The sequence below is a fragment of the Dama dama genome, chromosome 14 (genome assembly GCF_033118175.1).
Source record: "Dama dama isolate Ldn47 chromosome 14, ASM3311817v1, whole genome shotgun sequence".
In the NCBI taxonomy this organism is placed as follows: domain Eukaryota; kingdom Metazoa; phylum Chordata; class Mammalia; order Artiodactyla; family Cervidae; genus Dama; species Dama dama.
The window spans coordinates 19,763,004-19,785,836 of NC_083694.1; the positions used below are offsets into that span (position 1 = coordinate 19,763,004).

Consider the following 22,833-nt stretch of genomic DNA (forward strand, 5'->3'; position numbering starts at 1 on the left):
GGGTCAAGTGGATTAGTATTTGTAAAGTGTTTAGAATTAGAACAATGCTTGGCATCTGGTTAGCGCTATATAAATGTTTGCAACTGCATGTCATTATTAGAATGAATTTCTTATATTCAGTTCTTATTTTTTTCCTAACAAATAGGCAAAGATGAATCTAAAGTTGGAAGCTAGTTTGAAGGGAAACTGTTGTTACTTCTGCTGAACTACAAGATAGTCCAAAAATTATCCAATAATTGAATTAAAATTGTGTTCAGAAAATTGTCTCTCATTTTGCAGTTCCCTGGAGGCTCAGTGGTAAAGAACTCACCCGCCAATGCAGGGGACACGGGTTCATTCCCTGGGTTGGGAAGATCCCCTGGAGAAGGAAATGGCAACCCACTCCAGTACTGACTGGGAAATCCCATGGACAGAGGAGCCTGGTGGGCTACAGTCCCTGGGGTTGCAAAGAGTCAGACACAACTCAAACAACTAAACAACTACTACTCTCGTTTTAGGTGTATCTGGTTTACTCATGCGTAATTCTTAGCAAAATAATAGAGCTAGATTTGAGGACCTAGAAATGTGTCCACTTTTTCTTACCCCTCACTTCAAGCTGTGGTTGAAATATATTACCCAAAAGATTTTCTTTACCAGGGAGGCTTTGATTTCTAAGTGTGTGCTTTCCTACTATTTGAGCATTCTCATCATTGTGAGCAAAGCACAGGGCATCATTAGAATATCACAGATGTCCTGAGTTGGGAGTTCTGTGTGTGCGTGACAACTCAAGGCATTTCTAGGTAGGAATTGTGGTAGCGGGGCTGGGAGGGGCCGTCTTATTGTTTGCACCAGATACTATGGAAGGTGTTTTTCTGTAATTATCACTTTAAGAGATACTAGAACTTCCATTTTAGAGTTGAGAAACCCAAAGTGAGATTAAATGGCCTGCCCCAGGTCCCACTGATAATAATGGACAGACTCTGGATCAAAACCCAGTCTGTGTTGCTTCAGAACCCTCTTTTAGCTGTCAGTGCCTATGTGCTTAGGGTAGTGAGGTACTTGTTTAGAAGCAAAACAGAAAACTCTCCGTTCTCTCACCTAGATAACCTGGAAAGAAGGGGGCTGCCTGGCGAGCCACAGTGTCACCTGCCCAGACTGGACCAAGTGGGGAGCCGAGCAGCGTGCTGAGTTCTCCTGAGTCTCAGCTCCCCTTCGCTGGTTGCTTGGTAGCACTTGGGAATGACTCATTTTAAAATCTTATTCCTCAAAACTGGTAAGAAGGAAGCAAGATAAAAACATTATCATAGTGAAACACTTCAGAATAATGAAATTTATTAAACTCATTTGGTAGATTCTTTAGGGAATTCCCTCGTTGTCCAGTGCTTAAGACTCTGCGCTTTTACTGCAGTGGGCCTGGGTTCAGTTCCTGGTCAGGAAACTGAGATCTAGCTAGTCACGCAGTGTGGCCAAAGAAGAGAAAATTCGTTATAAGTTTACTGTTGGAATTGACTTTCCATTCATTTATCAAGAAATTTTGTAAAGTTACTGGATATCATTTAATCGTTTGCCTAATAGAAATTTTAGAATCCTTTTTTTCCCCTCAGTTATTTTATACAAGATTTTTTAACAGGAAAAAAGTATGAAAGACCACTATTTCTCTCACCTCGTTGCTGAAGTTGTTAGCAGTTGTCCATGTGTTTTTTTTATACAGCTGTCTGCCTATTCTCTCTCCATCTGGGTTTTGTTTGTTTGGGGGGATTACGTGAAGATATTCTCTATACTGTCTCAGAGACTCTTTTTTAAAGAAAGAGCTTTATTGAGATGTGATTCACATACCACAAAATTCAAAGAATTCCTTTGTAACTTTGAGACCCAGAATCCAGTCAGGGTTCACACCTTACGTTTGGTTCTGTTAACCTTGGTCCCTCCCTCCTCTTCCTGACCAGTCCCTGGTCCTCCCCATCCCACGTGCGCCCCCTCCCCTTTTAAGGAGACCCTATGTATAGAGAGAAACCAGTTGTCTTGAAGATGAATCCAGATTCTGAATTCAGCTGATTATTTTGTCATGATGTCTTCTACTAACTTGTTCCTCTGTGTCCTTTTTACATAAGCCGGAAGTTAGGACTAAAGGTTAGGATTTAGGGTAGGCTCTCGGCCTGTTTCATAGGTGTGATACTTAAATGCTCTGTACTTCCTGTTGCATCACATCTCATATTAGTGATGGTTGTTTCTCATTTGGTTAAAGTGGTAATAAATAGTCCCTTATTAAGGGTACATTTCCCCCCTACAGTTATAAAGTCATTTCTGGGGTGTGTACTTGAAAGGAGCTAGTATCTAGTATACCTTTCCCTGTGTATCTTTGCCTTTTAGCATCAATTGATTGTTCTTGCCTAAAACAGTTAATGTCATTTACAGAATGATGATAACTTTCTCATTTACTTTTTGTTTGTTTTTCTAAGACTGAATTTAAGTTCCTAAAGGTGGGGGCTAAGATTCCTTTCCCTTTAATTATTGCCTTCTGGAGTGGGAAGTTGGTTTAACAGTCATCTCGAGTTGTCACAAGTGAACTTTCTTTCCCTCCCCTTTTGCCTTTGGTTTTTGTTTTTTTTGTTGTTTGTTTTTTTTAATATCATGGACACAGGAGTTATTATTTGTTCAGTCCTTTACAATCATTGTGCTTTTTGACACGTAAATTCACAAATGAGGTAATGAGAACCAGTGCATACTAACCCTCATGGCCTTTTGACGTGACCTCATTTTTCTTTGAGTGCTTTCTTGCTTTCTGGGACAGGAAGATGTCCCGCACTGAACCTTGAACTTCCTGTATCCCAGACTTGGAATTACCTGTTTGTACAGGGAACTCTAGTGAGACAATACATTTATTTTTAGATATTTTCTTGACTTCAGTAGATTGATACTACGCATGTTATCTACCAGATAAAACTTCATTTCGTTTGTATAGCTTTTCATGATCTTACAAAGAACTTAAAAAATTTTTTCTTTTTTTTTTTTTTGCATTTTTTTGTTTGTTGATACCTTGTCTCATTAACTACAGTGCTGGACTAGCAAGAATTCTCTGCATTCTGTTGCTGCAAGGGCCGTGATGGTGTTCTTCAACAAGTTAAAGAGAAGAATGGAGGGAGAATCATCATGTATTACATTTAAAAGACTGACAAGGAGTCTGTTTGGTGGTAAAAGCAGCCATGTGTTTATAATCAGTGACCTATATGGCTGGCTGTGCATGTAATACGTGAGAGAGGGGGTATTTATTATCATCCCTCACATTTCAGAAGAGGGAATTGTCAGGTCACATATTCTTTCAGCCCATTCAGACTGCTCCACCAGATTATCACAGACTGGGTGGCTTAAAAACAACAGACATTCATTTCTCACGATGCTGGGGGCTGGGAGTCCAACATCAGGGCACTGGGAGATTTGGTATCTAGAGAGGACCTGCTTCCTGGATCATTAGAGGTGCCTTCTTGCTATGTTCTCACACAGAAGAGAGGCTTATGTATGTTTGTGTCATTTAAGGTTTTAACAGTTTGTGATACTAAAACATTGGTATCTGTTTTCTAGATAAATTCACAGCTCTGCTCATTGGTTATAAATCTGAATTCTCATTGATATGTACTGTGTAATGTAGCAAATAAAAAAATAATGATGTACTTTAAGAGACTGATGGAGTGTATTCTGAATATCTCATGTTCCTAATCAAGTATGAAAGTGTATAGAGGGCTTGTGTCAAAAGATTCCTTGAGATGTTACTTTTGTCCTTTTAGGCAGTTTTGTCAACTTTAACTTATTAGCAATCCTTCAGAGATTATACACAATGAAGAAAATCAGAGTTGCAGGAATGTTTCCTAAAATTTAATTCTGTGGAGCTGGATGGATGCAAGTTAGAATAGAAGAAACCAGAAAGAGTCTTTGTTGAGCAAGGACGTAAGTGTTAATTAAGTCCATAGTTAAGTCAAGGGCAGCAAATGGAATTAAAAAATAAAAAACAGTATGTGGATGAAAAAAAAATGCATTGAAGAAGCGTATTTTCCAGGAGCATGAGGCCTGAATTCTTGGAAAGCCAGGCAGAATTTGTTTTTCTTAGAGAGCTCTGTACATTTAATGTATGCTTAGGCTATAATTAAAGGTGATGTGATTTCAGCATCTTGATCTTTTTTTACCTGGGATATACTCCTAAATGCTTTTTTCTAGTTTGCTAGGATCTTAGAAATTATCCATCTGAATTGGTAATCTATATGAGAATCTGGAAACAACAAAAAGTTAATAAAAATGAAGCTCAGGTGGGCTTGTTGACAGAATACCATCATGGTAAGACAGGTAAAAGAACTGAAAAAGCCTGTGAAGGAAGGAGAAGGCAAAAATTGATCAAGACAGTTGTTCAGTCACTTAGTTGTGTCCGACTGCGAACCTGTGGACTGCAGCACACCGGGCTTCCCTGTCCTTCACTATCTCCTGGAATTTGCTCAAACTCATGTCCATTGAGTCGATGATGCCATACAATCATCTTATCCTCTGTTGCCCCCTTCTCCTGCCCTCAATCTTTCACAGCATCAGGGTCTTTTCCAATGAGTAGATTCTTCGCATCAGGTGGTCAAAGGCTTGGAGCTTCAGCTTCAGCATCAGTGCGTCCAGTGAATATTCAGGATTGATTTCCTTTAGGATTCACTGGTTTGATCTTGCTGTCCAAAGGACTCTGAAGAATCTTCTCCAGCACCACAGTTTGAAAACATCAATTCTGTGGTGCTCAGCCTTCTTTATGGTCCAACTCTCACATCTGTACATGACTACTGGAAAAACATAGCTTTCACTAGATGTTGTTTTGTCGGCAAAGTGATGTTTCTGCTTTTTAATGCACTCTCTAGGTTTGTCATAGCTTTTCTTCCAAGGAGCAAGCTGTTAATTTCATGGCTGCAGTCACCATCTGCAGTGATTTTGGAGCCCAAGAAAATAAAATCTGCCACTGTTTCCACTTCTTCCTTATCTATTTGCCATGAAGTGGTGGGACCAGATGTCATTTTCTTGGTTTTTGAATGTTAGTTTTAAGACAGCTTTTCCCCCTCTCTTTCACTTTCATCAAGAGGCTGTTTAGTTGCTCTTCACTTGGGAATTGCTTATTCTTATCTCAAAGAATTCTTTGAGAATTAAAGAAAAGTTGTTTGCTTAAACATGGGATCTTCCATATAATCTTGAATCAGTAGGCTTTTCATTGAAATTCTCTTATATTCAAGATTGAAAATATTCAGTTCTTATGATTAAATTTTCAATTCTTTAGTGGGATGTCACAGTGTCTTCCACAGTTAGAAAACCATTGATGTTCTTATTCAGATTCTAAAGATTTGGGGCTATATTTTACTGCTGTTGATTTCTACCAGAATACGTTTTTTAATATGAAGGGGTTTTTTGTATGCTCTTAATTTCATAGGCAGAACTTTAAGATAGTATCTTTCACCACCACCACCACCTCAATGCAGAAGGCTGCAAATAAGAAAAGAGCTTATTTGTTGGATCTTAAGAATTACAATTTGAGGGAGGCAGATTTGGATAATCTTGGAAGAGAAAGAGATAGGGACTTAACAAAAGTCACCCACCAAGAATTGTGATTGACTGACTCAAATCAGAGATTTGTCCTTAAGGAATCATGAGTTGTTTCAGCGTAGGAGGTCCAACAAGTAGATAAGACTCTGCTGTCATGAGTTTCTGGCAAATGTCCTGAATGGCTTCATCCGATCAGAAGGTCAGATTCCATCCAGACAGAGGTGTGCATGAGTCATACTTCTAATGGCTTCTCAGCTCCGTTTTAGAGGGCTCTCTCAGCACACTACTGATTCCATTTTGATTGCCTTTCACACATGTAGGGGAGATTTACTAACTACAGTTGTAAATCGTGTAAAAAAATTTACAGCAGCAAAGGTATTATGAATTTAGCCAGTAGTGTGAACCTTTTTTAGTTTAGGTGAAAATAAATTAAAATGAAAACATAACGATCTTCTTAGGGAAAGCAATGAAATCAGCTGTTGCTGATGGCTAAATATAGATATGATTATCATGTTTATTTTTTTAGGATTTGACTTTAATTTTTCCCCCTTCAAAACTGAAATGAGTTTAAGCTCTTAGTTATTAGGTATTAAACTAATGAATAATCCCAAAATTCTGTTTTCAGTTTTCCTTTTCAGTAGCTGCCAGTGTATGTTTGATCCATGAAATGGAAGCTGATTAACATTTTGAAGGGTTGTCTTCATCTTCAAAATCAACACAGACTGCTTCTGTATGATCGTGATTAAATGTTTGTACAGAGCCAGGCCAGTGAGGGTGGGGACTATTTTGTTTCCATGTGTCATATGGTTTTCATTAAGTTTTTGCATTTAAGTCAGTTTTATTTTTCAGTTGAAGTAGGCACAGAGAGTTGTCTTGTAGGTTGCTTTAGGTCATTGAGTCATTGTTGCCATGCAGTAAATCTGACAAACTTCATAAGCTGGTAAATTTTGGTCAGTCAACACAACTTCGTCTGACGGAGGTAAATGTCTGAGTCTCATGTGTACAGTGTGGGTACTTGTCTCTTACATTATATTAATATCAAGGTGGAGAATGGGAAGGACATTTAGTTTCTTTCCAGTCTTAGACCTCTGTCTAAACTTTCTCATTTGTAGTGTTGTAGGCAGCAGTTAACCAGTAATTCAAATCCAGAACTGTCTGGGTTTTTTATTCCTTTTGTAATCATATTACATCAGTTTGCCATTGCTTCTGTTTTACAAACAAAACAAAAGCTTTTAATTCTCATGATGTCTCAAAATTTAATGAACTCTCTCTAGGGATTGGACTTCCCTGGTGGGTCACAGGTAAAGAATCTGCCTGCCAATGCAGGAGATGACAGTTTGATCCCTAGATCAGGAAGATCCTTTGGAGAAGGAAATGGCAACCCCCTCTAGTGGGAAATCCCATGGACAGAGGAGCCAGACGGGCTGTAGTCAGTGGGGGTCACAAAGAGTCAGACACAACTCAGTGACTGAACAACAACAGTATCGGAATCACCTTAGGCAAATTTTACCAGTGAATAACACATTTGGAATTTGCCTCATGCTTTTTCTCTTTCTCTTATATTAATCTCTGATCCACCTTTTCTTTGTGGGTGATTCATTTTCTTAAGGAAGTTTTATACTTAATGGTAAGACATCTTTATGGAAAAGATCCAGTAAGTTGCAATTATGTATATCTGTTATGTGAGATAATTTGCCCAACTTCTGACTTTCATAGAAATTAAAGTATGCTTCAGTTCTCAGTGTATTTTAGTACTCATTCTACTGTGTAATTTTTAGGTTATAACAGATGATTTAGTAGCATGTTGTGTTCATGTGTGGCGTTGGAGAAGACTCTTGAGAGTCCCTTATGCAAGGAGATCCAACCAATCCATCCTAAAGGAAACGTCCTGAGTATTCATTGGAAGAATTTATGTTGAAGCTGAAACTCCAATACTTTGGCCACCTGGCGCAAAGAGCTGACTCATTGGAAAAGACCCTGATGCTGGAAAGACTGAAGGCAGGAGGAGAAGGAGTGACAGAGGATGAGATGGTTGGTCGGCGTCACTGACTTGCTGGACATGAGTTTGAGTGGTCTCCGGGAGTTGGTGATGGACAGGGAGGCCTGGCGTGCTGCAGTCCATGGGGTCGCAAAAAATTGGACACGACTGAGCGACTGAACTGAACTGAGCTGTGTTCATACTGATTAAGTTTTACAGCAGTGTAGTGTTGTGGAAAGAACTTGGACTTTGGAGTCAAGTGGATCTGGATTTAAGTATTGATTCAGCCATTTATTAACTCTGACTTAACTAAGTTGCTTCTCTTCTTCGAGTCTTAGTTTCCTTATTAAAGATGAGAAAGATGATAGCTTTCTGGCTAAGAATCTTAAGAGAATTAGAAGCAAGACAATATTATATAAAGTGTCTGGCACATAATAGCTTCATAGTATATAGTTCATAGTATTAATATAATTCTTTTGTTATTGAAGAAGTTAGACAGGAAAAGAGAAACATTATAGTTAATAAAACCAGAAAGGTTTCTTGGTGGAGATCTTTTAGGAAGGCTTTGGAGGAAACTGATAAAACTTCAGATTTGTGGAAATAATTGAAGAATAGTTGGTTTTCTCCTTGTTGTCCTTTAAATTAATTTCCACTTCTGCATGTAGTTTAAAAGACCACATTTTGCCAGAAAGTCCGTTATGTTAGATGAAGCAGGTTTCTGCCCCATTCTGTCCGCTTCGCACAGTTCTGACCCGAGGGCCACCTGGGCAGCCAGCTCCTATGGCTGCGGCTCTGCTGGCCCTTAGACACCTCCCAGCTATCACAGAGTCAGGTCTTTTCACTTGTCAATTTGAGGTATTACCTACTGGCTTTCTGTTGTTGTAGGCCAAGAGTTCAATCTCTTACACTGTCTGTTTCTTCCCCTCCATCCTTTTCAATATAGTTAGTCTGTAATAGTTTGCTAATTCTGTATTCACCATATATCATTATGCCTAGTCAAGTATTATTTATAGCTGAAAGTTATAATATTCCTTACTTAATTTTAAGGAAGACAAATAGAAGGGAAACTAATAATTGCCTTGATTTTTCATATTTAACTTAAAAAATTTTAGTCTTTCAAAATCAAATTGCGTCAGGTAATGTATCTACTATAATAACTTCCTTGGAGACATTCTTTCCTAGAGTCCTCTATTTTCCTTTTTCTGGGCTGGTTGCTCTCTTGGGCCACTTCACAGTGGTCATCCTGGGACATAAATTTCTTATGATCCTGGGAATGTCTCCAGGGTTAGATTCCCTGTTTCCTGGATCTAGTGTCCTCTTCTTCCTTGGTTTACTCCCACTGTTTTTTGTTTGTTTTTTTGCCACTTTATTTTTTTAATGGAAGGATAGTTGTTTTACAGAATTGTGTGCTTTTCTGTCAAACATCAGGAAGAATCAGCGGGAGGTACACCCACGTCCCCTCCCTCCCATCTCACTTCCCATCCCACCCTTCTAGATTGTCACGGAGCCACTGTTTGAGTTCCCCGAGTCATTCAGCAGACTCCCACTGCTATCTGTTTTACACATGGTAATGTAAGTTTCCATGTTACTGTCTTCATACATCTCACCCTCTCCCTCCTCGCCTCCCCCGTCCTTAGGTCTGTTCTCTGTGTCTGTTTCTCCATTGCTGCCCTGAAAATAACTTCATCAGTACCATCTTTTTAAATTCCATATATATGTGTTGGTATACAGTACTTATATTTCTCTTTCTGAGTTACTTCATGCTGTATAATAGGCTCTAGTTTCATCCACCTCAATGACTGAGTAGTATTCCATTGTATGTATGTACCACAGCTTCTTTATCCATTCATCTGTTGATGGACATCACAGTTGCTTCCATGTTCTAGCTATTGTAAATAGTGCTGCAGTGAATATTGGGGTACATGTCTATTTTTCAATTTTGGTTTCCTCAAGGCATGTGCCTACTAGTGGGATAGCTGAGTCATATGGTGGTTTTATTCCTAGTTTTTAAAGGAATCTCCATACTGTCTTGAGTCGTTGAGTCGTTCAGTCTTGTCTGACTCTTTGCAACCCATGGACTGCAACATACCAGGCTTCCCTGTCCATCATCAACTCCTGGGAGCTTGCTAAAGCTCACGTCCATGCAGTCGGATCCAACCGTTTCATCCTCTGTCATCCCCTTCTCCTCCTGCCTTCAATCTTTCCCAGCATTGGGGTCTTTTCCAATGAGTCAGTTCTTCACATCAGGTGGCCAAAGACTTGGAGCTTTAAGCTTCAGCATCAGTCCTTCCAATGAACATTCAGGACTGATTTCCTTTAGGATGGACTGGCTGGACAGTCCAAAGGACTCTCAAGAGTCTTCTCCAACACCACGGTTCAAGAGCATCAGTTCTTTGGTGCTCAGCTTTCTTTATGGTCTAGCTCTCACATCCATACATGAATACTAGAAAAACCATAGCTTTGATTAGATGGACCTTTGTCAGCAAAGTGATGTCTCTGCTTTTTAATGCACTGTCTAGGTTTGTCATAGCTTTTCTTCCAAGGAACAAGCTTCTTTTAATTTCATGGCTGCATTCACCATTTGCAGTGATTTTGAAGGCCAAGGAAATAAAGTCTGTCACTGTTTCCATTGTTTCGCCATCTACTTGCAGTGAAGTTATGGGGCCAGATGCCATGATCTTTGTTTTTTGAATATTGAGTCTTAAGCTAGCTTTTTCACTCTCCTCTTTCACTTGCATCAAGAGGCTCTTTAGTTCCTCTTCCCTTTCTGTCATAAGGGTGGTATCGTCTGCATAACTTAGGTTATTGATATATCTCCCAGCAATCTCAATTCCAACTTGTGCTTCCTCTAGCCTGGCGTTTTGCATAATGCACTCTGCATATAAGTTAAACAAGCAGGTGACAGTATGCAGCCTTGACATACTCCTTTCCCGATTTGGAACCAGTCTGTTGTTCTGTGTCCAGTTCTAACTGTTGCTTCCTGACCTGCATACAGATTTCTCAGGAGGCAGGTAGGGTAGTCTGGTATTCTCTTCTCTTTAAGAATGTTTTGCAGTTTATTGTGATCCGCACAAAGGCTTTGGTGTAGTCAGTAAAGCAGAAATAGATGTTTTTGTGGAATTCTCTTACTTTTTCTGTGATCCATTGGATGCTGTCTATTTGATCTCTGGTTCCTCTGCCTTTCCTAAATCCAGCTTGAATATCTGGAAGTTCTTGGTTCACGTACTGTTGAACCCTACCTTGGAGAATTTTGAGCATTACCTTGCTAGCATGTGAGATGAGTGCAATTGTGCTATAGTTTGAACATTCTTTGGTATTGCCTTTTTTTGGGATTGGAATGAAAACTGACCTTTTCCAGTCCCGTGGCCACTGCTGAGTTTTCCAGAATTGCTGACATATTGAGTGCAGCACTTTCACAGCACCATCTTTTAGGATTTCAAATAGCTGAGCTGGAATTCCATCACCTCCACTATCCATCACCTCCACTCCTTTGTTCATAGTGATACTTCCTAAGGCCTACTTGACCTTGTTTTCCAGGATGTGTGGTTAGTGATCACTCCATCGTAATTACCTGGGTCATTAAGATCTTTTTTGTATAGTTCTTCTGTGTATTCTTGCCACCTCTTAATATCTCCTGCTTCTGTTAGGTCCATCCCATTTCTGTCCTTTATTGTGCCCATCCTTGCATGAAATGTTCCCTTTGTGTATCCAGTTTTCTTGAAGAGATTTCTAGTCTTTCCCATTCTGTTGTTTTCCTCTATTTCTTTGCATTGATCATTGAGGAAAGCCTTCTTATCTCTCTTGGCTATTCTTTGGAACTCTATATTCACATGGGTATATCTTGCCTTTTCGCCTTTGTCTTTGGCTTCTCTGCTTTTCACAGCTATTTGTAAGACCTCCTTGCTACTGCTACTACTAAGTCACTTTAGTCGTGTCCGACTCTGTGCGACCCCATCCCTGGGATTCTCCAGGCAAGAACACTGGAGTGGGTTGCCATTTCCTTCTCCAATGCAGAAAAGTGAAAAGTGAAAGTGAAGTTGCTCAGTCATGTCTGACTCTTTGCAACCGCATGGACTGCAGCCTACCAGGCTCCTCCGTCCATGGGATTTTCCAGGCAAGAGTACTGGAGTGGGGTGCCATTGCCTTCTCCGAAGACCTCCTTAGACAACCACTTTGCCTTTTTGCATTTCTTTTTCTTGGTGATGGTCTTGATCACTGCCTCCTGTACAGTGTCACGAACCTCCCATAGTTCTTCAGGCACTCTGTCAGATCTAATCCCTTGAATCTTTTTTGTCACTTTCACTGTATAATCGTAAGGGATTTGATTTAGGTCATACCTGAATGGTTGAGTGGTTTTCCCTGCTTTTAAATTTAAGTCTGAATTTTGCAATAAGAAGTTCATGATCTGAGCCACAATCAGTTCTTGGTCTTGTTTTTGCTGACTGTATAGAGCTTCTCCATCTTCAGCTGCAAGGAATGCAATCAATCTGATTTTGGTATTGACCACCTGATAATGTCCATGTGTAGAGTCATCTCTTGTGTTGTTGGAAGAGGGTGTTTGCTATGAGCAGTGTGTTCTCTTGGCAAAACTCTATTAACCTTTGCCCTGCTTCATTCTGTACTCCAAAGCCAAATTTGCCTGTTACTCCAGCTATCTCTTGACTTCTCACTTTTGCATTCCAGTCCCCTATGATGAGAAGGACATCTTTTTTTGATGTTAGTTCTAGAAGGTCTTGTAAGTCATCATAGCACTGTTCAACTTCAGTTTCTTTGGCATTAGTGGTTAGGGTATATGTTCAACCTCAGCTTCTTCAGCATTAGTGGTTGGGGCATAGACTTGGATTACTGTGATACTGAATGGTTTGCCTTGGAAACGAACAGAGATCATTCTGTCGTTTTTGAGATTGCACCCATGTATTACTCAGCTGGTCAAGAATCCACCTGTAATGCTGGAGACCTGGGTTTGATCCCTGCGTTATGAAGATCCCCTGGTGAATGGAACAGCTACCCACTCCAGTATTCTAGCCTGGAGAATTCCATGGACTGTATAGTACATGGGGTCACAAAGAGTTGGACACAACTGAGCAACTTCACCATCTTCCATAGTGCCCTGTGTAAGTGGTGCTGGGAAAACTGGACAGCTCAGTTGAAAAGAATGAAATTAAAACACTTCCTAATGCCATACGCAAAGATAAAGACCTAAATGTAAGACTGGAAACTATAAAACAGAGGAAAACATAGGTCGAACCCTCCATAACATAAATCAAAGCAAGATCATCTGTGACCCTTCTCCTAGAATAATGGAAATAAAAACAAAAATAAACAAGTGGGATGTAATTAAACTTGAATGCTTTTGCACAGCAAAATAAATTACAAACAAGGTGAAAAGGAAACCCTCAGAATGGGAGAAAATAATAGCAAGGGAAACAACTGACAAGAGAATTAATTTACAAAATATACAAGCAGCTCATACAACTCAATACTGGAAAAACAAACTGCCCATCAAAAAGTGGGAAAAAAAGACCTAAACAGACATTTCTCCAAAGAAGACATACAAGTGGCTAACAAACACATGAAAAGATGCTCAACACCACTCATTGTTAGAGAAGTGCAAATCAAAACTACAATGAGATACCACCACACATCAGTCAGAATGGCCATCATCAAAAAGTCTACCAACAATAAATTCTGGAGAGGGTGTGGGGAAAAGGGAACCCTCTTGTGTTGCTGGTAAAAATCAAATGCTGGAGAGGGTGTGGAGAAAAGGGAACCTTCCTGTATGACTGGTGGGAATGTAAATTGATACCCCCACTATTTTGGTAAAGCATACGAAACCCCATGAACAGGGGAGCCTGATGGGCTTCAGGCCATGGGGTTGCAGAGTCGGACACGACTTAGTGACTGAGCAGCAGCCCCCAGGGGTTTTGTCTTCCTCGAGGCCACTGTTCAGGCTTTCCTCCTGCCTGACTGTAGTCACCACGCTGGAGTCTCCCAGGCTGTTCTTGCAGTTATCCTACTGGATATCTGGATATCTATCCTACTTTTTCTAATGTTTTTCATCACTTTTTTCCTTCTGCATGATTTTCTTAGCTTTGTCTTCTCACCTTTATACTTTTTTTTTTCAGCCATCATGCTTTTATTTCTAAGCTCTTTGTTATTCTCTTAATGTTTCTTTTAAAATAGCAACTGTTCTCATCTTGTAGATATAATATAATCTCCTAACTCTTCAGGGATATTAATGGTATTTTCCCCTAAGTTTTTCTTTTCTTAGTTGAATAGTTTCTTTTTCTTAGAAGTTGCTTTTTAAATGTTTGTTTATATTATTCTTCCTCTTCTTTTTGATAAATCTTATTTGTTCATGATTAGAACAAATAATCAAAAAGTTGACTGGACGCTCTGAATATGTGGAGTTGTACACATGACATGTGAGCTTTAATGTAGCCTTCTCTTAGTTTGTTATTGTTATTTATTAGTTACTGGTTAGATTTTCTATGGCGTATTCCTGACCTGCTCCCTGGAGGAAAAAGCTCTGGCTACCAGCATTTTGGGAGTCCACCATGAGAAGAAGGCTGGGACTCATCATTGGAGGTGAAGTGTATGTGCCTGTGTGTGACTTAATGCCCTGGTTTTGGAAGCCTGCGCTTACATCTGTGACCGCCCATTACCCCTCCAGAGGTTAAGCCTCTAGTTCTGCCAGGGGAGTGGGGAGGGGCATCCAGGGGAAACAGTCTGATTGTTTCCCAGTCTAACTTTCACCCAGTTGTCTTTATCTTGATTCCTCCGTTCTACCCTTACTTCCAAAAGTACCAGAACTGCCTATTCCTAGGTTTTGGTTTTTTCCCCTGAAGAGTCTGCAGGGTGAATTGGGTTAGTTGTCAGACTGACAATTGGAGTTGTAGGATTCACCTTCCTTGGCTTTGCCAAGACATGGTCCATCTGCTTCCACCTTCTAAAATCGTGTTGCTCTTTTCTGTTTGGATCTTGTCCTCATGGATTGAGCTTCCCAGGTGGCACAGTGGTAAAAAAATCCACTTGCCAATGCAGGAGCCCAGGGATCAAACCCGTGTCTCCTACGTGGGTTTGATCCCTGGGTCATGAAGATCCCCTGGAGAAGGAAATGGTAACCCACCCCAGTATTCTTGCCTCTGGGAAATCCCATGAACAGAGGAGCCTGGTGGGCTACACTCCATGGGGTCGCAAAGTGTCCGATGGCCTGGAGAATTCCATGGACTGTATATAATCCATGGGGTTGCAGAGGGTCAGATATGACTGAGTGACTTTCACTTCACTAGTGACTAAACAACAACAAATACCAGGAAGCATATACTTTTTAGAATTTATTTGAAAGCCTTGAATAATTAACTTGGCAGAGGTGTTACAGTTAACGGTTCAAAGTGGATCTCTGTTCATTGGGAACAACTCTCGCTTATTTAAGTAAGGTGAGATTGGCAGGGAAAACTTTAGCTGACTCAGGGAACATGGCCTTTTATTCAGTTAGGTAGCTTAATCTAACAGAAGCAGAAGTCCTTTAGGAATGTGGGTTTGGTCCTGCAGAGAGGAGGGATGGAGGCGTGTCCGCGTCCTCCAGCAGCAGCGTTATAAATTGCCTTTCTGCTTTGTTGCTCTGTCAGTGCGGCACAGAAAGCCTTGGAACTGTTCTATGGTGGGTTTTTAACCAACACAGATGGCTCTTGTTTCTTCATGCTGGTTAAATTATAGTACCAAGTGTACTGTTTGATTCACGAAGTCAGTTCTGAAATCTTTGTTCACATTTATATGCTCTCCAGTCTTCAGGTTCTATTTAGGAAAAAGCTTTGACGAGTAAGCCAAGAGGACATTTTTTCCTGTTTGTGATAGCATCCTTTAAAAAAAAAAATGGTATTCAGGGCTGTATTTTTTTAAATTAAAAAAAAAATGGCTTCAACAGAATTAGATAAGTAATCTCTTAACCCTGTAAGTGTTTTTAACATCTTTTCTCCTAATAATTGCTTTTTATAGGTTAGTAGGCTCCCATAAAGTAACTGTTTTCTCTAACCAAATGGGTTTTGTATATTTCGATTTTTTTCCCCACATTGTGTATTTCTGTGCATGGAGTAAGTAGAAAAGCACAGACTGTTAGCTCCATGAAGACAGGGACTTTGTTTTGTTCATCATTCTTTCTAACACTCAGGACAGTGTTTGATAACGCAGTTCTCAGTGAATATTTGCGAAATGAAGAAAAGAAACTAGTTCAGCATCCTGCACTACTTAATTAATGCCACAAGGTGGTACTGTTGTACTGTGAAATAAAAGACTGTAATTCTTGCATAGTTTTATATAAATCCTATGAATAAACAAAATGAATTGACTACCATTATGTTTATTGCCTGCTTTGGTTATTTATGGTTTTAGCGTGTGAGTAGTCTTTTGAGTCCATGATTTGGGGAGGCAGTGAGATCATAACTTATATAACATTTGGTTCAGCTTTTTATCAAATTTTAAATGTGATAGCATCTATAAACACCTAGCACAGTATCAGGTTAGTTTCATTTTTCACTGTTTTAATTAATTTTGGATTAAGATACTTTGTTAAAAATTTCTCTGTGTGTTAAAATAATTTGCCAAATGTTTTCTAATAGGTTATCACTGAATGTTAAATAACATTTTATAAGTCTGTTTTGATTGTCAGAAGATTTGAAAAATTGATCCCAAACCTAGATTTTACTATATCACCACAAACAACCCCCCCCCCACCCCACCTCCACACACATACACACACTGCAAATAAAAAATGGAATTCTGCTTCTGTGGTTCTTGTATGAGGCCCACATTTCTTAACACAGCACTACATATGTGTATGTATACGATCATAATGTGTAAAGTTAATCTATAGTTTGTCTTGGTTTCACTCCTATTATAAAACAAAGTGTTGACAAGTTTGTTTTGTAGCCTAGAGTTTTAAAATTTCCTTATGGTAAAATTGACTTTTGAATATTTTGATCATGTGCTTTCCCTTAGACTGAAGCAAAATCAGAAGAGGGCCCAGGATGGACAATCTTGCGTGATGATTTCATGATGGGCGCATCCATGAAAGACTGGGACAAAGAAAGTGACGGAGCAGATGACAGCAGACCGGGGTCTGGGAGTGACTGACACATAAAGCTACATAAGAAGCTCAGTTTACATTTTACTTTCCTGGGAAAACAGTTCATACTCTGAAGGTTGGGAAATTATAAAGATTGCATTTGTAAGAAAGCCAAAAGACTTCCATTATTACCAACTTTGGTGTTTCCTTTTTTCATGTAAACTTTGTTAAAATTATATTTCAAACCTTATATGATTTTAAGCATTGTTCCTTAGAACATTTGTAAAAAGAAATATTTCTACTTGAGAGGTGCATTTTGCTAGGTTCACTATAGGTTTACATACTGCTCTTGGATATTGTTATTTCATTCAGCTATCACCAGTGTTTGTGGAAATGCAACATCAATTTATAATTAAAATGAACTCCTTGATGTTAGTATTTTTTAGCTTCTAACTTACAAACTTGTATATGTATATTTTTTGTGGGAAAGGGTTGGTGGCTGTTTTGGTGAGGTATTGAGAAAACCTATGTATTAATAACAATTTTTAAATCATAGCATTTCTGATTTGGGGTAATGATTTTATCTATAGATACTCTGGCAAATAATGATTTAAGAAGTATCAAATTTCTACTTTTATATTGTCTTTTATATGCTAAGTAATGTATATAAATAATGACTTAGATTTATTTTAAATGTTAGTTTATTTTTGTATGAGAGATTTACTGAGGTGGAAATTCTCATATTTAACTTATACAGTGAGGCATAATTTCTTAGGAAGCATAGTTGACATGTTCTAGTTTCTCTTCTTTTCCCTATTTTTGAGGTTTTTTTCCCTTTTTTCTCTATATTTGAGTCAGCTTAAATTCTCTTTTATGGATGGGCTGACAAGTGAAATGGTAGACAATAGATGCATATGTGTGTGCTTAATCACTTCAGTCTTATCTGATTCTTTGCAACCCTGTGGACTGTAGCCCACCGTGTTCCTCTGTCCATGGCATTCTCCAGGCAAGAATACTGGAGTGGATTGCCATGCCCTCCTCCAGGGGATCTTTCCTACCCAGGGATCGAACCATCATCTTCTGCGGCTCCTGACTTGCAGGCAGGTTCTCCACCACTGAGCTAGCAGGGAAGCCCAGACAATAGATAGTCTGCGTCAGAAAGCTGCATCTGAGTTGAAGCTTGATTGCTTATAGTAGCCTTAAAGATTACTAAATTGGGTGACTTTTAGTCTAGATGTTAAACAGAAAGAGATGAGAAAGCAGGACTATTTAAATACCATTCCAAAATTTCTGTGACACTGGGCCTAAGCTGCAAAGTTTGTAGGGGAATTATTAATAAAAGTGATCTGTTCTTTTTTATGATTCATCTCTTTCGCCATCTTTCCATAATAAAAATAGTTGCCTCCTACTACCCAGTTGCACTTGTTTGCGTGTTATATGTGGAAGGATAATCCTCCCCTTAGAACTATGCTAGAGCAGAGATGTTTATATTTGCAAACCCATTTGAGTGTTCCAAGTATTATGTAACCAGAGTCAAATTAGTCCATGGCCTGATATTTGTTATCCTAAAAGGAAGGTATACATTCAAGATATCAAATGCTTAAACCAGCAGAGCTCAAAATGTACTTCTATATTTATCTAAACTTTTGAAATTTAGTGTCTTCTTGAATTATAGGACCTGCTGTTTTGTCAGTGTAATATAAATAAATGTGAACAGATATTCCTCAGTAGTAACATGAGCACCTGAATATCTCAATATAACTTAACACACATAAATATTTCAGTGCAACCTAATAATGTGGATAATTCTGAGAAATTTGCAGCACCTAAAAACTTACCTTCTCACAATCAAAGATTTTAATTTTTTTTTTTTTGCTATTAATCCGTTTCTGAATCATATTAAAGCTTTGCAGAAATTCTCCTGTACTAACATCAAGTGATAGAAATGGGTAAATAACTTCTCATTTAGTTTAAAAAAAAAGTTGTTTTTGTATAGTCCTTGGTTTAACTTCAAACTGATAGTAAGAGAATATATTTGTAGATTTTCTTCTCTCAGAAGTTATTTTATTCCAAAATTAAATTGAAGTGCTGTTGTAAGGAAAACATGTATCACTTATGCTAAATGGCTATAAAGCATATTTAAATTATGTGAAATAATTTTTATCATAAAGATGGAATGTGTATTAGTATTTCTGTATATTGACTATCAGATAATTGAGCAAAATACCACCATACTTGAATCCAAGGATTAGCATATTATTTTAGAAACTAAGTGTGTATCTTTAGGTGAATGTTTTAAGTAACCTTTCATCTTTACCCTAAATATTTTATCCTACAACATTTAAATTCTGACACCTAAAATATAACAATATTTGGGTATATGTTTTGGTTAACTGTTTAGGGTAATAGTAATAAATAGATTTTATTTTTGTTTAGAAAGAACAATGGAAAATAGTTAACCAAGAATCCAATTACTAGGTATTATCATATTCCCTTATCTGGATGTTCAGATCACTGGGGAGAATATTCTCAGTATTAGCATAGTTTAGAATTAACTTATTTTTTTGTTTTTAGGCTTTGCAATCTCACAAAGTTATAGACTGACAGTAACTTAGAATCATTACAGTAGTTTAGTACTTTAAAATACTGAATTTTTTAAGTTACTTAAGACTTCTACTAGATCAGGTGTTACTCTATTCATTAAAAAATGTATCTGGGAAACACTTTGGGTGGACTAGTTTGAAGGCTCACTTTCAGTACTTATAACCTGAAATGATTCTGTAGGAAGTTGTAGATTTATTGAAGGGTAAGTCCAATCCTTCTAAAATATTTTGTCTTTTATGATAAGTGGGTGAAGGGAATGTTTAAATTGTGGAAAACCTCTTAGGACTTCTTATTGTGTTTTTGCACATATAAACATACTTAATATTCGGTGGCTATCAACTAGCCTAATCTATAGCCACCCGTGCTGGTCTTGAGGACCATGAAGTACTGAACCATGAAGCCATTTAATTAGAGTTTATAGACACTCAAAGATGTCCCTGTCAAACATAGAATAGCAGAGAAGTCCTAAGGTTGAAGTGTGAACAGGAACATGGACAAACTGAAGACAAATTGTGTTGCTGAGGGGTGAAAGGAATTATAAGGCCTAAGAAGACGCCTGTAAAAGACTTCATAAGGCATAAATGTTTCTTTAAAAGAGATAGGAGGTCAAATAAGTTGACACTTTGGCATCTTCTGGATAATTTTTTTCCTCTCTCTATATGTTTACTTATTTTCGTCACAGATTTTTATGAATATAAGTGTTGAAGGAGTCATCAGTGAAATGGGATGGGAGTTTTGTTTTTTCAGGCTTTTTAAATGCCCACAGAGGACCATTAGTGTGCTTAGTACATTATTTATTATTAATACATCTGTGCCACATGAATCTCACTTTTAAAACAAACATTTGAAGAAATCAGTAAGCATTTTTTGACATTTGTGATTTCTTAAGGAAGTGGGGTGGAGTGTGTGTGCTAGTCCAGGCTGCTGTGCCAGATAGCGTAGACTGGGCGGCGAAGACAGCCAACAGTTACTTCTCGTGGTTCCGGAGGTTGGGAAGTCCAGGGTCAAGGTGCTGGCAGACTTGATGTCTGATGAGCACCCTCCTCCTGGTTTGTCAACAGCTGACCTCTAGCTGTGTCTTTACTTGAGGGAGAGAGTGTCTTTCTCAGTGTCTCTTACAAGGGCACCTCCCTCATGACCCAGTTATCTCCTCAAGGACTCCACCTCCGATATTATCACATCAGGAACAGAGCTTCAGCATAGGAAGTGGAGAACACACTGCGGGGAGGATGCACAATTCCAGTCCATAGCAGTGTATAAAATAGCAAACGGTACATTTTTACATAGACATGAAATAACTTTAGCTGCCCTTGTTTTTCTTAACTTAAATTTCCTAATAAATTTTTTAATAGAATTAGAAAGTGAAGTGAAACATTAATCTGGCATTCATTGAGTACCTGTTCCAAGAACTGTGCTAGAATTATTTGAGTGATGATATTATTTATGCAAAATAAGGGATAATTTTACTCCTTTAAAGATCAAAAAGTCAAACCTCCTCTTCCTTTCCAAAGTTGACTTCCTGCAGTAAGTACCCACTGTGTGATTTGAATCTTGTGGCAGTTTGGATTAACAGTGATAACTTGAAGTAAATCAGTTATCTACCGTGACTTAAAAAATACTTGTTAAAAAAATAATCTTTTAAAGATTATAGTGGATGTTGCACAGATTAAAGATTCAGATTAAATTGCACATTAAAAGTCTATTACAATAGAATTGTATAATAAATGTACAGAAACAGGTCCTGGAATAATGGAGCTTGTCTGTACTCAGTGGATTAGGTCTGTAAATAGATTAATTTGTCAGTACACTATTGACATTAAGTTCATTTTTACTTGGAAACAATTTTCAGTTGAGGGAAGCAGAGTTCATAACTGCTCTTTCCTTAAATTCATCTGTTAAGATCAATGGGACTAGTGTTTATCTCCACTCCGGGTATCAGTGATAGGTAGAGAGTATCAGTGATAGGTAGAGAGTATCAGTGATAGGTAGAGAGTCTGTTAAGTTCTGCAGAAACAGTATGAAGACTGTTTGAGGTGAATTGGCAGTTGGAACAAATTTTGGAAATAGGAGAGAGGACGCATTCATGTCGACAGAAAGCTCTCAATCCTTCCCCCAAGAAAGCAGGAATCTATAATTTTGGGCCAGCTGGATAGATGAATCTTACTACTTCAGTACAGTTAGGCCCCCTGGTGAATTTTTCCTTTGGGTGAGCTTTTCTGAAACTTGACTAAAAATATCAATCATGAGGGGCTTCCCAGGTGGTGCTAGTGGTAAAGAAACCACCTGCCAATGCAGGAGACGCGAGAGATGGTTCAATCCCTGGGTTGGGAAGGTCCCCTGGTGGAGGAAATGGCAACTGGTGGGCTCCAGTCCACGGGGGTCACAAAGAGTTAGACATGACCGCACACACACATCAGCTATAAAAACTGAGGCTTCAAAAATCAGTCATGAGAATCCTTGAACACATTGGGAAATAAAACCGTGTCTGAGATAGGTGGCAAGATGTTTAGAATAATGACTGGTGTTTAATTAAGTCCTAAGAGTTGTAATGAATCTAATCAGAACTCTGTAGATTGAAAAGGTATCTTCCAGCAATTCTTAAACAATTTTAGTCCTCTAAAGGACGTTTTCTAGCTTAGAACCACACTTAACTATTCTTCATCTGGTCTAGTGAGCATCCTTCCAGGGAGTTATGACTTCGGGCTTTTTATGGAGGTGTGTGATGAGCCTTCTGTACTTAGATGAGGTGTACTAGGAGACAGAGTTACAAAGTATGTTTAGTTAACAATATCTGGCCCAACATTGCTCACCTCACTCACACACACCCCCAACCCTCCGTAGCAGGTGTGTGTATTTCTGTTAGTGCTGTTTGGTTTTTCCCTGAATCGTTGAACAAGGGTATATGCTGGAGAAGTGGGTTTAATTTTTTACAGGTGTAGTCCCTACCTCAGTACTGCCCAGTAGCACTTTTTGTGATGATGGGAATGTATCTCCATTGCCCAATGTGGGAGCCCAAGTGGCTGTTGAGCATCTCCGATGTGGGCGAGGATACAAAGAAGGTATTTTTCATTTCACATAATTACTTTAAAAGTTTTAAAAGCTGCATGTGGCTAGTGGTAGTATGTCTATCTGTGAAGAGAATAAAGTTACAGAGCATATACTTAGTCTAATGAAACATCAGCCAATTTTGGAATCAGAATAAAGTTACAGAGCATATACTTAGTCTAATAAAACATCAGCCAATTTTGGAATCATCAGTCTACCTCAAATTCTCCCATAAACTATGATAGATACAATTTATACATACAAATACTGGTGTGATTTTATTGACTAAATTATGTTTGATGTCTTTTGCACTACTTGTATTTTTTAAAGAGATATGTTAAGTTGCTTTATAATTACTTCCTGAGGTGTAACTATTATCCTTACCTGTTAGGCCACTGTGCATAACAAATAGCATTTGAGTCTTTAGTACTATCACCTGCGGCTTTCAGAATGCACACACTGAACTTTTAAGTCTCATTGCTGTGTGCTGAAAGAATAGGTGTTAGGTGTGTGATACCCAGAAAAGGACTTGGAGGACTGCAGGAGCAGCAGATAGCAGGTACCATCTCAGCCAGTGCATCCCAGTGCTGGGGAGTTTGGTCAGGAGCCT

General features: G+C 38.7%; 1 protein-coding gene across 3 annotated transcripts in view; it reads left to right on the forward strand.

Annotated features, from left to right (window-relative positions):
• Positions 1–17,933, forward strand: part of RRP15 (ribosomal RNA processing 15 homolog) — a 55,634-nt gene extending 37,701 nt beyond the window's left edge. For 2 of the 3 annotated variants that reach the window (XM_061160047.1, XM_061160045.1), the window contains one exon: positions 3,035–4,356. In XM_061160047.1, coding sequence (XP_061016030.1) covers positions 3,035–3,226 — 192 coding nt within the window. In that variant the 3' untranslated portion in view covers positions 3,227–4,356. Of the gene's footprint in view, positions 1–3,034; positions 4,357–16,507 lie in introns of those variants that run through there. The other variant, XM_061160048.1, reaches the window with a different exon arrangement.
• The last annotated feature ends 4,900 nt before the right edge of the window (positions 17,934–22,833 follow it).